Below are 15949 nucleotides of genomic sequence, written 5' to 3'. Positions count from 1 at the left end.
TAAACTGATTCGTTATATACATTAAATATTTTTTTTTTGTTTACATCCTTTAAAAAAATCTCGATAAATATCTGCGCCATGAAGTACTGTAAGTAGATCGATCTTCTTTGATTTGCAAACGATGAACATTGGCACCAAGTACTTCAATGTCCCCTACACTTGGAATGCAACTGCTCTTCTTCTTGAACATTGCAACCTGTGCAATTGAAACCATATTAGCAAGTGAAGAAATCTTTAGACTGTGTCATATAGCTGTGTCCCAGAAGACAGTTTGCTGTTTGGAATAGGGCGGAGGGCTATACTTCTTTGAGCCATTGCTTTTTTTCCAGCTGGGTAGGATAGGCATACTTTCTTGCTTACATAGTCCCTTCTCGTTTTTTTGTCTTGCTTTAATCTCCTTGCACAGAGTACGTTTTCTCTCAATCATTTCCATCATTGTGTGGTCACCATAAAGCCACTGCATAGGTGTCATCTGTCAAACAGAGTCACATGAAATATTGTTTAATAATGAAATTCTGAAAATAAAGTTAAGACTGGGATACTCTACATCTTTTCTTTTTTGCTTTAATGTCCAATGTTTCGACAGTGATAACCAATGTCCCCTCTAAGCCATGTTAGCCAGTGAGTGTGGCACCTCAGGGTATGACAGTACAGCTATTTAAACACCCCTCACCCCCTGACGACCACTTTTTTTTTTTTTTTTTTTTAACTGGGTGGCATTGATAAATACAGCATACAACATTCAAATAGTAATAATTAATCTTGGAGGGCCACAGATTTTTTAAACCAAGAAAACTGTGTATACTAGTTATACTATTAGTGTTGGTCGGGTAAATTTGGAATGCATCTAGTGGTCTGATACAAATTAATGACAAAAAAAAAAAAAAACATCTCTAAGGTAGTACAATTTAACATAATATTCTTAGGGGTTAATGTGGCAACTGTGGCGATGCAGGTTTGGTTTCCATTCCTGGGGTCTATCACATTACTCACCTCTTTAGGCTCCTAAGTTGTCCCTGCTACCTGCTATAGGAAGCTGAATACCACGCCTTGTGTTCAGCTTCCTGTTTTTGCCTTGCCTTTGTTCATCTGCATGAACAGTAAAGGGCAGGAGACTGTACGGCTGTTGTTTACAATATTGGCCAGAGTGCTTATAAAAGTCTCTTCTTGGTCACTAAGGGAGAGTTGGGAGTCTGTCATACTTGCTATGGGAGTAGAGATTGAAACCAATTCTGCTTACAATAAATATAGTAGTTAGACCAGAAAATTTTCTGTACAACATACACCAGGAGGATTAATGGCTATAGCTACTGAAATGGCAAAAAATGTAAATGTACTTCCTGTGTATCTAAAATGTGATGTACATTTTATTTAGCTACTGAAAACTCATTATGCAGGTGTTTGGTTCATGTCTAATGCAACTTCCGGTACTGCCACTAGGTGGTACTCTAGTCTTAGTAAAAAGAAATACAGGGTTTTTAAGGATGGAGACATTTTAATATACTGTATTTTTATATACAACTGCACCAAACGGACAGTACACAGCTCCAACCCAAACTATTAGTATAGCCACAAGCTTTTTTGTTACCTTTGATTTTATTCTATTCCAGATAGTACTATGGCTAACCAGTAAGACAGGAGACTGTCTCCTCTTGATTCCTAGTTCTTGCTAATGGCTTTCAGAGCTGAATTGTATGTACCAAGTGACTTTTATTTATGTATTTTATTGGTTTTGGCAGTTTAAACCAGGGGTGTCAAACTCATGGCCCTCCAGCAAAAAGCTGCCCAGACATGATGGGAATTGTAGCTGAAGGGCCACAGTTTCACACCCTCTGGTTTAAAAAAGAAAAAGCTTACATTTTTAACTTATAATTAACTTTAAAATGTAACTTATATTCCCTTCCCCTGTCATTCTAAACTCAATTTCCCTTCAGCATAAAATGTACTGCAAAACTAAAAAAAAAAAAAATTAATAATACTTGGGTAAAATAAAAAAATAAAAAACTATCAATTTTGGAGAAATGTGAATTTTTGGTCGCTCATTATTTATGTGTGAAAAAATTCAGTTTTAGTACTGGGTATTTTTATGGCATTCACTGTGAGGGATATAAAGCATTATATTTTTTGATAACTGTAGTTTTGATATTCCTTCATACAGCAATACCAGTTCTGTTAGTTTGTTTTTGTTTGTTTTTTAAGATTTATTTTAAATAAAATGGAAAAAGTTGGTTGATTACATTTTAACTGGGGATGGAGGGGAGTTTATATAATTTTTTATAGTCTTTTAGTCCTCCTAGAGCAGTGCTTCTCAAACTGTGAGGCGGGCCTCACCAGTGAGGAGCACCCTAGTTGTTGGTGAGGCCCAACTGAGGAGCCAGTTTTCACAAAGTAACTATGATCTGCACAGTCCTTTTGCTGTTTGCAAATATCTCCATTTTAGCAACATTATTAATTTATTTTGTACTTTCTTTATTAGCATATAGAGCCTAGGAGACATGTGAATGGTAGCCCTAGCAAAATTTCAGCTTTTAAATGGACTTTCACCACAGATGGCGAGGCCCAGGCTCCCTCTTGGTCAGTCTGGCGAGGCCCCGACATTGCCTTGGTCTGTTTGGTGAGGCTCCAGTAGAAAAAGTTTGAGAAGCTCTGTCCTAGAGGACTTGTACAAGTAGTAAATCCATGATGCGAATGTGTTACAGTGTACTGCAGTCTCCCCCTGTTTATGGCAGGCTGTAATAGTATATCTAACATGACAGCTACAGAGGCTCCTGGCTGCTGTGACAACCAAACACCACCTTTCACTTGTGTTGCATCAATGGCAAGCCAAACTCATACATCATATCTCTGGTAGGAGTTAACGGGTACCTGTCATGAGGATTTTCTCTCCAGAACACTTGTAGTCACAGCTGATCCTAAAGATTGGACAGGATGGAGGTAAGTAATATATCCCCGGCTGTCAGAGAAAGTGATCAGGACCCCCACAGTCCCAATCAGTCAGTGACAGGTACTGCCCCTGTCACTGACTCCCTTAAACGCTGCTAATGCCACGATCACCATGATGGTGTCTGCCTATCATTATGTCCAGCTTCTGGAACACTCATGTGTGCAAGTGCTTCCACTGAATACTGCACGGGGCATCATCGGTAGGATTGTATATATATATACAGATTGTGGACATGAAGGGGTTAAATAAGGACACATCTGTGTATTAGGATTATAACATTGCAGGGTCTGTTGTTCAATAAGTTAAAGAATTTCAAAAGATCAGAAATAACTAGTGATAATACTGAACATGAAACTATTTGGGGATTTGATATGAATATGAATGAGTCAGGATCAGAAACACATTTTACTTATACCGATAAATCTAAAAACACCATCAGATAAATGACTCAATTAGAAACAAAAAAAATTATTGTCTTCAGTAAACTATGGGTTCCTAATAGTTGGGAAGCAAAATGGTTGACGGGTAACTGTGCATGATCTAATATTTTTATAGGGATTGTTTCTTGAAGCAAAGTTGATAAAATCAGATGTGCATCACATACATATATGTAGAGGAGAACAAATGGGCTGTTGGTATTAAAAATAACATATATCCCTATATACTTCTTCTCTCCCATGGATCCGATCACCTCCTGGTTTCCTCTCTACACTATGGCTGTGTTGTTGCAATGCAAGGCTATGTTCACACAATGTTTTTTTCTCTCTGTTTTTGAAAAGAAAAAAGTTCTCCCGTCCTTTTGAGTTTACAATGATGTCCGTCATATTGCTGTTTGGCCGCCCAGCATTTTATACACTGTGTGCATTGGACGCCTATCATTCCGTTGACTTTAATAGAGTTGATCGAACCTTGGGAAATCCTAGGTTTGATCGAACACGAACATTCACAAACCTACCACATTTGATTGCTGAAGCCTTCCTGATCTGTTGGGAAGGAGGAGACTGCCCGGGTACTGCCTGGAATTCTGGGATTCAACCTATTACCTAGGCTGAATCCCAGAATTCCAGGCGGTACCCGGGCAGTCTCCTGATTCCCCACAGACCGGGAAGGCATCAGCAATCAATTGCGGTAGGTTTGTGAATGTCCGAGTTCGATAGAACCTAGGATTTCCCAAGGTTCGATCAACTGTAGACTTCAATGCATTGCATTTCATTGAAGTTAATCATATTGCGGCAATAACAGATGTCTTTTTTAAATAGAAATAAGGGCCACCTTTTCTCTTTTTATGAAGTTGTGTAAACATAGCCAAACAGTGCACATACACTAAGCTAGTATGTGCTTCCAGGGTGAACCAGAAGATTGCAGTTTCATAGATACTTTGGAAACAGTCTTCAGGTTTTCTCCGTAATGATTGTGTCTCATTATCAGGCTTATAGGATGCTGGAACAGCAGTCAGTTAGTTAAAATAAGATTAGATGCCTGGTATTAAGATAGGTGGGGCACTTGGGCAGCATGATGCCAGCCATGGGTTAATATTAATACTTAGTAATGTTTGACACTATGACCATGGCCCTTCTACTCTCTATGTTCCACATTATGCATACCCATCCATAATAGTTTCTTATAATAGCTACACTATATGCGCTATAAACACAGTATTCCAGTGGAGCAAGTAGTTAACTAAACCATAAAGATAAACCATAATTTTTTTCTTAGATTAGCAGCAATGTACAATACATGTTACAGTAAAGAATGATGTTAACCAACATATTAAAAAATTTAACCAGTTACATCACTTCATCTTGCACATGTACAGTTTAAGATTTAGAAAACTAATGTACTTGCACTTTCCTACTTCACGGTATTGTATAGTTTATTGGTTCGCACTATTAATTTATTTCTAAATACCCCTATACTTTCTATATACCTGTATATACATTTTAGACTGCAAGCAAGTGAACCCTTAAAGGAGAAGTCCGAAGAAATGTTTTATTAAAGTATTGTATAGCCCCACAAAAGTTAGACAAATCACCACTCCCAGAGCTGTGCGGGCTGTGGCTGCTGGAGAGGATGATGGCAGGGGACACTGAGGGACACAGGGCACTGGAGGGACACTGAGCATCCCTCTACCATCATCCTCTCCAGCAGCCACAGCCCGCACAGCTCTGGGAGTCGGGTCGTGACATCACCATGTTATCCAGGAAGTGAAGCCTTGATGCAGTAGTAAGTGCGGGTAAAAAAGCACTTTATAAGCATTTCCTGTAATAAGTGTATATTGGTAATTTGTATAACTTTTAAGGGGGCAATACAATACAAACAATTTTCACCGGACTTCTCCTTTAAATACACTAACCCCATGGAGATCCTTTCTCAAGTCCAACCTTTCTCTCTGTTCAAAGTGAGAGGAAAACCTGTTAGAACCAGAATAGAGAGAGAGAATGAAATAGTGAGTGGGGCAGCACATCTACCTCTCTGTTAGTGTAGGCCTAGACATCCTAGGTATGCTTCTAGATGAGAGCCTCTGTAAAGTGCTAGATTTACTCTGGTCATGCATTGTCCACTACTTAGAGGAACACAGAGGGGGAAAAAAAGGATCAAGACTTCTTGTCCATGTGCTGTATCGCAAGTCTAGGACATGCAAGGGGTTTAGGCCGGGCCTAGTCATCCCCATGGCCGCTAGACCTAAAGTTACACTTGTTTGAACCCCACAGAGGGTGTTACAGAGACAGAGATAGAAAGACTGAGTACTACATGTATATGAATACCTTTAGTAAAGCAGAGACTGTGGACCATTTCTACTAACATTTCTAAGGCTTGAACACGGCAAAAGAGAAAAAGCCTGCTCCCATTTAATTGTTGATATTGTGTCTTTAATACATCATTTTAACTACTAAATGATACAACATAGTACAGTAGTTAGTAAACATCCAACTCTATGTACTTTTTTAATCTGCACTGATCTTGTGGTATAGCATATGTTAACGCCTGTCTACAGCCACAGTTTTTTATATAAACGTGTCTGCAGTACTTCTCTTAGAATTCTCTGCATTGTCATAGAACAAAGTCTAGTGATTTACATTTCTCTAGCAGTGCTCAGTAATCTCATGTGTGATAAATGTCTTCCTTAGACTGCAGTTCAGCAAAGAGCCTTCCAGTATGGGATCCTAGCCAACCCATAAGATATACTGTATACATATTCCTTGTCACAGGATGCTGACTGACTCTGGTACCACTCATCTTGACTCTACTAGCTTAAGTCTAAGAGCAATACGTTTTCTTTCACACACGTTTTTTATTTTATTAAAATAAAAAAGGAACTTTTTATGTAATTTTTTTCCTAATCTTAATCGCAAGTTAATTTTGTTATTGCTCCTTGGTATTATGACAGTATGGCTGTTATTGGGCTCTAGTATCTATACCCAAGTATTATCACAGTATAGTCATCTATGAAGACGTGAAATCATTGCGTGCTCGGTATTTCCTTGTCCTCGTAATTTTAGAAAACTTAAAGTATTGTTAATAGTAGAATGTGTACCTAATAGAAACAGCTGAGAGTCTAAATCCCTAGTCAACTTTAACCCGACCAACATTTCCTAAGCCAATAAGGGACACACAAGGTGTAATTCTGTGAGTGATCATTGTACAGTAGTTTGGTACAACCCTTGTAAATGGTAATGGCAACCCGATTGTTTGTTACTCAGCTTTACAAAAACTTGCTATAATAAAAAAAAATTACTTGACATATTTAATGATGATTCTTAGCTATGGACTTGCTTACAGTTACGGCACTTGCATTAGGCACATGGGACACCAGAATGTGTTGGACAGATGTATCTGAACCATGTAGACCTGGGATGGGGAACCTTCAGCCCTCCAACTGTTGCAAAAGTAAAGCTAAAGTTTTGGTTGTCCAAGCATGATGGAAATTGTTGTTTTTCAACAGTTGGAGGGCTGAATTTCCCCATCAATGACGTAGACAGTGAAAGACAGAACAACAAATCTAATGGGAAGCGTTTACCAGCTTCTAACTCGTGGTTAGTTTGGTAAAGTAATACAATAGTGACACACTGAATCATGCATTGAAAAGAACAAGATATCGGCACAACACAAGTGTGATAAAGTCTTTTGATGCAGCTTTTATTTATCTTTTCAAGATAATATAGATATGGCTTTTCATGCACAAACACTTACATGTAATTCTTACGTTTTTGGCAATAGAATGGGCTCAGTACAGCCCCCTATCTGCCAGGGAGATCTGCAGCTCCAGACGATTTACAGAGCTCTCTGGCACATAAAGAGGATAATGTCTATTATACAATATACAACAATATTTTTCATTGTATTACTTCTAATATATCTTCAACGTTACAGGGACTGAATTGTGTAGCTGCCACTGAGATGAGAACGATGGCTGTGCAAGTATTGTGTATAGACAGTGACACTTCAGATGTATTATAAACATGCACCAAGACCAGATTACTGTAAATGCAAAAAACTGTCACATATCTTACAATACAGAAGGGAGAATGTTAAAATGCATGTACAAATCATTAACAATGGATTTTGTTGAGGCAGACAAGACAGTCATCTATACACATAAACAGGGCTCGTGAAATTTATCAAACTACAACAGTAGAAATGTGCACAAAGTGTAAAAAAAATAAAAAATAATTAAAGTACAAATAGTAAAATGTTACAATAAAATTACAGAATGAGTAAAACCCCAATCAACATAGAGCTACTGTATAGGAAAGAGTAACACACAAAGCTCCTCCGTGAACAGAGCGGCGGATGACTTTGTTGACTAATGGTAGACAGAGAGTGGACCATACGAAGACAGACACACAGAGCTGACGGCAACAGATGACAGACAAAGAAGTGGAAAGTATTTGGCATGTTGAATCACATGACGTCATTCACTATTGGGTAACGGTGGTACCTGGCTGTGTTGTTGCTCATTGGCTTGCCTGAGGGGAGTAACTGAAGGAGGAGGCACACCTGACGTGGAAGCAGATCGACCTAATTTGCAGCTTATTTTCATTTCTGCAAAGAAAATAAAATCATTCACATAAATATAATAAAAGTAGTGTCCACCAAACCAGTGTTCTCAGGCCCTGGTTAGGACAGCTCTAAGCATTGTTGTACTGTAGTGATACCAGGGAAATCATGGTCTTACTAAAAAAAACTTGTCCCTAGGGACTAAGCCATATCATTAAGGTTTATCCCCTTCCCCCATACAAGATTCTTGGAAAATTTGTAACTCCTCACATTAAAAAAATCATAACTTTTATATTTTGCCATATAATGAGCCATATAAGTTTTTTTGTTGTTGTTTTTTGGGCCTTTAATGACATCCTTCATTTTATCGTAAAACGTACTGCAAAACAAAAACAAAAAAAGTTTCTGGAACAAAATTGTAAAAAAAAAAAAAAACCACAGTTCTGCAAGGTCAACTCCGGCAGGACGGAAAAAAAAACCCACATACACACACACACAGATCATACTCACCATCCCTCCAGTGACGATCTGCACTTAAATCCCCCACCGCCCGCAACTCCGTCACCTCCGGCCCCGGTCTTCAGAACTCCCTCACTTCCGGGTCTGTGTGAAGTGAATGGGAGAGAAAAGGCTGCCGGTGCGCATGCGCACCAGCAGCCTTTTCATTGGCTGGAGTGCATCACATGGCTTCCAGCAAGCTCAGCCAATCAGGGCTGAGTAAGCTGGGAGCCATGTGATGCGGTCCAGTCAATGAAAAGGCTGCTGGTGTGCAAGTGCACCAGCAGCCTTTTCATGTCCCATTCACCTCAACAGAAGACACCAAAGAGGATGAAGACCAGGCCCGCCCCCTGCTGTGACGACATCGTCACAAAATGGCGCCCGGGAGATGAGGACGGGGTAGACCGTAATCAGGTATGTATATTTTATTTAACTTCCGGGGCGGGGGGGAATCAGTGCCAGTTATATAACTTTGTAATGTGTGTTAAATAAGCTTAAAAAAACCCCGCCGGAATTGCCCTTTAAAGGGAATAGTCAGATATTGACCTATTGTTTAAGTTACATTTTTATGCTTACTGTATTTTTGGGACATTTCGCTTTTACAGTGGTACCTCGGTTTAAGAGCAACTTGGTTTAAGAGCATTGCTTTGGTTTAAGAGCTCCCTTTACTGGGTTGGAAGGGGAGCCGGGGAGGGAACTGTCTGCACAGCGGGGTCTACAGCACTGTACTCTGACCTAAGAAGTCTCCCTCACCTATTAAATCACAGTAGATCCACTTCAGGCTGGGGCTTGCATCAGGGGACAGGACTGTGTGGGTAATCTTTTTATAGCTGTAACCCTTCTCTCCTTGGACAAAGAGTGCTGCTATTCCTCACATATGTCCTGCTCATTCCTTTATGCTCCCTGCAGTCTCTGTCATCCCTTGTGTTTCCCATCCTCTCCATAATGTGTCTGCACTTAAACTCAGCCATTCACACAGCTGTAAAAAAAAAATTCTGTCACTGTCCTCCTGCACAGCTCTGTAATTCTCACTTCCTGATTGGTCCGTGCTTAACACACACCCTTTCCCCATTGCTGTCATGTGACCACACAGACCTCTGACAGCAGCCCTGCTGCTTTATTCTATCCTGTTGTACCACACTACTGCTTTATGGTAATATGCAATTCCATCCTGTATCTACAAACTGCTGCTGTTTTTGAGGCTTGCTGTAAATCATGTACCAACATGTTTAAGCAACATGTCAGATAGAAACAGATTAGAAAATAGAACATGGTCCAAGAGAACTGGGGCTAGCACTGTTTTAGACATTTGATTGAAATCAAATTGTAATTTTGATTCCCTGGTAGATTCTGTAAGGGGCTCAGTATTGGAGGATGTTGGAGGATGCCACCTACAGTAGCTATCTGTCCTCTGTAAAGAACTCTGCGTACCCCCAAGTATTTACTCTTTATCTTCAAAAATAGCATTTATCCCAACTACTGGTCTCCTACTGGACACTTGGGGGTGGAAGAATAACAGAGCCAGGGTATACATGGAGTAAGCACACAAGGCATTCCATTTAAGACTGGTATCCTATCAATAAACTTTTATAGAATTTCCTAAGAACCCTATATCATTTCATAAATGATTTATATATCTATCTCTCCTTTTGCCTTCTGCTCTCTTACCTGAGCTGTTATTTCCTGCTAACATTGTAGGGCTTACAGATGATCTTCCAAGTCTACTGGAAACATGTGTGGTGCCCGGAGTTCCATCCCATTCCTGAGATTTGAATGACTCTCTGGAGGAGGGTGATGAATGGTGGTGACCAGATCGCTCTTTGTTTTCCAACTTTGGTAAAGGTTCTGTACTGTGACTTCTCACTTTCATTTCATCAGAGGGTTCTAGAATTGAGAAACAAAGAAATTAAAATGCACTGTATACAGCTACAGGCATATATGTTGCATTGTTAAAAAGGGACATATTTTACCCAAATACTACTGTCTAACGTTTTTTCATACGTTTTTAAAAAAAAATTTACACCAAAAAGATCGACTTTAATAAATAGCTAGTGTATACTGTATCAACAGATGAAATGATTTAAGTTAGTGTATATGAAGATGTACATAGATATAAAATACACTCTGCAAGAAAGTATGTAGAATCTGGTTATCTGACATCCAGTAATAAATATTTCACTATAGCGCCAATGTCTGTGGCCCTTTTATAGTTTTTCTTTGCACAGCGTCTCTCCTGACTGTACAGAAAACTGCAGCCTGTCCTGTTCAATTAAATAGACCAGTGCTGTACTGGCCCTGCACAGAGAGTGCCAGGTGTTGCGGTGAGGGTGTTACGGTGCACTTAAAAAAACAGAAGGTGACAGACACAATATACCATCTCTTTTTGGGATGCAAATACCTCTTTAAAGGGGTACTCCGGGCTGGGGCATTCTTATTGTATGGCCGGGAAGGGGTGGATATAGAGGCCGCCGGTCACTTACCTCCCGATTCCAGCGCCGGGTCCTGGATCGCGCCGCCCCGTTCTCCCGTTCAGCTGCTGCTTCCTGGTCTGAGCTCAAGGCAGCTCAGCCATTCAGAGGTCAAGGCAGGACCCTGCTGAATGGCTGAGCTGTCTTGAGACGGCAAGTGGTAAGTGACCGGCGGCCTCTATATCCACCCCTTCCCCAGCCATACAATAAAAATAACCCCAGCCCGGAGTACCTCTTTAACTATGGCTGTATGAATATGGAATAAAAGATGTGGGATTTTATACTCACTTTTTACTACATTAACTGGAATTTAGAAAGGTAATCACCATTTCTGTCTTAAAAATGAATGTTTGTCAAAGTCACTCCTTGTAGGGCCAATGTTTTTGTGTTCATTGGGCCTTGTAACACTGAAAGCTGGCCAGCTTGGTAAAACACTTTGTATGTTTTGCTCGTATTGCTACTTGAAAGATCAATGTAAATTTGAGACTAATTTCATGTTTGCAATAAAGAAAAAAGTCCCATATGATGAGAAAGCAAATATTGTTCTAATACTTTGCATAGCCATCAAAACTTCACTTCTAGCTTTACATAAAGTATTAAGCTTTGCAGGTTTGAATAATCAGATCTATTACTGTAGCGCCTGCTCTGTTGGTAGCGGTGCGTGTTGTGCACTGTGAGACAGTAAGTGATGTCTCATACTGTAATAGCGGTTGGTTACGTTTTTTAAACCATTTTTCATTTCAATATAGAGACAAGGAGATGAATCACACGAGTAGAGTCATTTGTAAAATATTGCAGTAAATACTTTAGCTAAACCAATGACTTCAATATCTCTCTACAGTCTCATAATATAGCCCTTTTTCTATTAAAGGGATTGCTCTTGAGTATAGCCCTATAAAGCTGGGTGAAAGCAAAAAGAATTTAAAAAAAAAAAGGCTGTAATCACACTTGTGTTGTGATTTATGTTTATAACAAAAACTCTGTTGCCGAATGTATGGTGCAAAGTGGCCGACGTACAAGTGTGACAAAAGCTGCAATGGGGGTTCTGAATGAAGAGCTTTAGCAAACATTCCTAATGTCTCATTCTAATGTCTCAGTCTCATTCAGAGTTCATTCAAACAGATTCCTCCAGACCGTTGCTCTCTGGGTGTGGCCATGCCAGTCAAGTGCCACGGCCCAAACTCTCCTTTTCATTTTGACAGACAGGTCTGGTATTGCATAGATTATTGTTCTTGCCTTTGAAACTCCCAACTAGACCTGTTGGTCAAGTTTTCCGGGCCCTTTTACATAGAATTCTCATTTCAGTGATTGACACTCATTTGCTGAGCCTTCGACCAATAGTGCGGTGAAGTCACACAAATGGTTGCTGGATCATTCATATGGCCATTTAAATCTATCATTATTGGCCGCATGTCAGCTGTTTACACATTTCAATGTGCAAATAATTTAAATTGCGGCACGATCAACAGATGAACATTTACTTGTTCGTCAGCTAATCACTGGCTTTTTATACAGGCTGATTATCGGGAACGAGCTCCAAGGGACATTCATTTGCCTGATATTTAGCCAGTGTAAAAGGGGCTTCAGGAAGAGGTTGCAGAGTGATAACAGAAGGGAAGCTGTCACACCTTAAAGGTATGTGCACACCACAGAATTTCAAGCGGATTCAGTTGGGCGGCCTCTTCTTGACTTTCCGTCCATTTCATAAAATCAATGATATTTGCTATCGGAATCCGCCTTCTGCCTAAAGAATTCTTTGGGCGTACGGCGGAATTTGCCACCAAATATCATGGAGTCTATGGAACGGGCTGAACTTTAAGCAGAGGCCACTCAGCAAAATTCGCTTGGAGTCTCTATGGAAATTCCACAGTGTGCACATACCCTCACGGCTTAGCTATGCAGCTATGAAAGCCTATCCACAACAACTGTTTTAATAAGGGCAGGTGTTGTGAGAAGATTTCTGAGAGGGACAGCTATCAGAGTAGTTTGCTATCATGCAAACACAAAAATAGTACTTAAAGCAGCACTCCAGAGTGTGTGGTTCACTATTTGTTGTAAAAAAGCAGTGCATAAAGGGTTATACATCACTTTTGCACACTTTATATGATAACAATCCTGTTGCTAATATATCTGCTAGCTACCACTAGGTGTTATCCGTATATCCATGACCATGCATGTCGACAAGATTTACAGGACTTTTTGGGTTCTTGGATGGTTGGGCACTAGAGATGAGCAAACCGGGTTCGGGTTCGAGTCCATCCGAACCCGAACGTTCGGTATTTGATTAGCGGGGGCTGCTGAAGTTGGATAAAGCTCTAAGGTTGTCTGGAAAACATGGATACAGCCAATGACTATATCCATGTTTTCCACATAGCTTTAGGGCATTATCCAAGTTCAGCAGCCACCGCTAATCAAATGCTGAAAGTTTGGGTTCGGATCGACTCGAGCATGCTTGAGGTTCACTCATCTCTATTGGGCACCTTACTGTCTACTTCAGGATTCATGCCTATGCTGTGGTTGTGATTAATTTTTGTCCAGAACCAAGGTTTAGAGAGGCATTCTTCCACTTAAAGGGATTATCCAGTGAAAATGTTTTTCTTTCAAATCAACTGGATTTAAAAAGTTATAAAGATTTCTAATTTACTTATATTTAAAAAAAAATCAAGTCTTTCTGTACTTACTAGCTGCTGTGTGTCCTAAAGGAAATGTTATTTTCTTTTCAGTCTGACAGAGGGCTCTCTGCTGACATGTCTGTCCGAGACAGGAACTGTTCAGAGCAGCAGCAAATTCCCATAGAAATCCATTCCTGCTCTGGACAGTTTCTGTCTTGGACACAGTTGGCAACACAGAGCACTGTGTCGGACTGAAAAGAAAACATTTACTGCAGGGCAAAAAGCAGTTGATAAGTATAGGAAAACTTGAGATTTTCTAAATAGAAGTAAATTACAAATGTATATAACTTTCTGAAACCAGTTGATTTGAAAGAAAATGATTTTTTTTCTGGAAAACCCCTTTAAGTAAGAGATGTGAGGGGAAGACCATTGCAAGAACAGGATCAAACTACTACCTGACCTTTTCAAATACTGCACACTTGAGATGTGGTCTTTTGAAGACACATTAGGAACACCAGGCAACTCTTCATGCCATTGTGATTCCTTTCTATCACAGTGGTGCGGTATGAGTTCTATGCAGAACTCATGGCATTTCTTTGCACACCACGACTGCCTGTTGTTTGTGGCACCAGGATCCAGATGATAAAGCTTTAGTCGGTTAACTTTTACTGAGATCATTTGAGGTTGCTTGGCTCAGTGCCAGCCTCTTGCTCTGTGTTTTTCATCAGCAGTGTTTCTTTCTCGATGAAATGCCCTTACAGCAGACAGCCTCTTAAGGCATGTGGAAATGTAGATCGAAAGTGAAGACACACAAGCTCTTCATCTTGCTTGACCCTGTGTAGTTATCTGCAATCTACAGGCTAATTTACTCCATGGGTGCAAGAAATATGAACTAAGTAGATTGTTGTGGCATCAGGACATTCTTATCAACGCTTTTATGTATCGATAAAGTTACCAGATAATTCAGAAGATATCAGAATTAAACTTTTTAATGGAAAATATTTTGCTTTTAAATATGGAAAAATCATCTAACATATTTGTGACTGCAAAGAATCTAAGGAGGATCTCCCTAACAGATACACAGTAGCTACAATATGGTACAAATAACATAGTGCACTGCAAGGTGAATTGAAGATGTAGCAGAATGAAATTTATTTCAGTATAATCATACACGTATTTTAGTTAAAGTTACCCCGGGGGTAAGTTTAGGCATGTCAGAGTTTCATTACATTGGCGCAATAAAGGACAGCTGGACGGCAATTAAATGATTAATTACTACAATGAAGTGATGCAGTAAGGGTCCATTTACACAGAAAGATTATCTGACAGATTATCTGCCAAAGATTTGAAGCCAAAGCCAGGAATGGATTTGAAAAGAGGAAAAATCTCTTTTTATAGTCTGTTTCTGGCGTTGCCTTCAAATCTTTGGCAGATAATCTGTCAGATAATCTTTCTGTGTAAATGGACCCTTACGCAATGAAATGATGCAGCACTGCAATAAAATGAGATACAGATCAGTATGCTCCCCATGATCTATGTTCTTTATTTAAAGTCAATAAAGCCTGAAAATACACATCTGTTTTCCAATTGCATTGACAGCTAAAGGAATAATGCTGATCCATAATCAATGGTATATAAAATACTGATCTATACTTGTTGTTATCCCACAAAAATTAGCTAAGCCCTATATTCAGGATAAGTACACTGATGGTGAAAGGTCCAAACACGTGGACCACCTCGCTCCATAGTTTGCACTGACATGTCAGTTGTTTACGGCGCCGCTAGGGATCCCGGCTGAAGCATATACTATGTGTATATCCCATAGGCAGCAAAGGCATGTATATTTTCGTAATAATCACTTTACGGCTTTACGAAAATATAAATTGTGTGAACATAGCCTTGCACTGTTGCTTAATTTAGTGGTGAGTTGGGTCCCTGTTCTTGAGATTACAAGGGGTCTCAGAGGTCAGGCAGGTCTAGCGGTACGCACTTGCGTACGTATCAGTAGTAGCAAGATAACAAGTATTATGCTGCTCTCACAGTATACAGCCGTATACCGGATATATAATTGTCTTTTACAATAATAAAATGAAAGAGCCATTCAACTCCTTTACAGGACGCAGACTGCGCAAATCAGTAGTAGCAAGATAACAGCTATTATCCCGCAATCACAGTATAAAGCCGTATACGCTATCAGTAGATGTCTGAACACACTGCCTGTCTCACAACAGCTTCCAAATATATGGTTTTTATACTTTAAGCCCTCACAAGGAATTTTGGGGGACCCTTCCTACCTAACTTCACCTAAAAGCTTTCTCTCCCTGGTATACAGTCTGTCCCTCTCTAGCTCCAACCAGCATGTGACACAAATCGGAAATCCGCTATTCGTATACTCAGGAAGTGACATAGTTTATCCAGCCAATCACAGT

At 39.8% G+C, this 15949-nt stretch overlaps 1 protein-coding gene across 1 annotated transcript in view; it reads right to left on the bottom strand.

The window, feature by feature from the left end:
* Positions 1–244: 244 nt before the first annotated feature.
* Positions 245–15949, bottom strand: part of NYAP2 (neuronal tyrosine-phosphorylated phosphoinositide-3-kinase adaptor 2) — an 89852-nt gene continuing 74147 nt past the window's right edge. The window contains exons 4-6 of the mRNA XM_069973886.1: positions 10109–10324; positions 7884–7987; positions 245–472 (exon numbers count right to left, since the gene is read on the bottom strand). Coding sequence (XP_069829987.1) covers positions 245–472; positions 7884–7987; positions 10109–10324 — 548 coding nt within the window. The remainder of the gene's footprint in view (positions 473–7883; positions 7988–10108; positions 10325–15949) is intronic.

Source organism: Dendropsophus ebraccatus, chromosome 6 (assembly GCF_027789765.1).
Source record: "Dendropsophus ebraccatus isolate aDenEbr1 chromosome 6, aDenEbr1.pat, whole genome shotgun sequence".
Classification (NCBI taxonomy): Eukaryota; Metazoa; Chordata; class Amphibia; order Anura; family Hylidae; genus Dendropsophus; species Dendropsophus ebraccatus.
The sequence above is the reverse complement of the archived record's forward strand: the minus strand, read 5'-3'. Positions and strand labels throughout refer to the sequence as shown.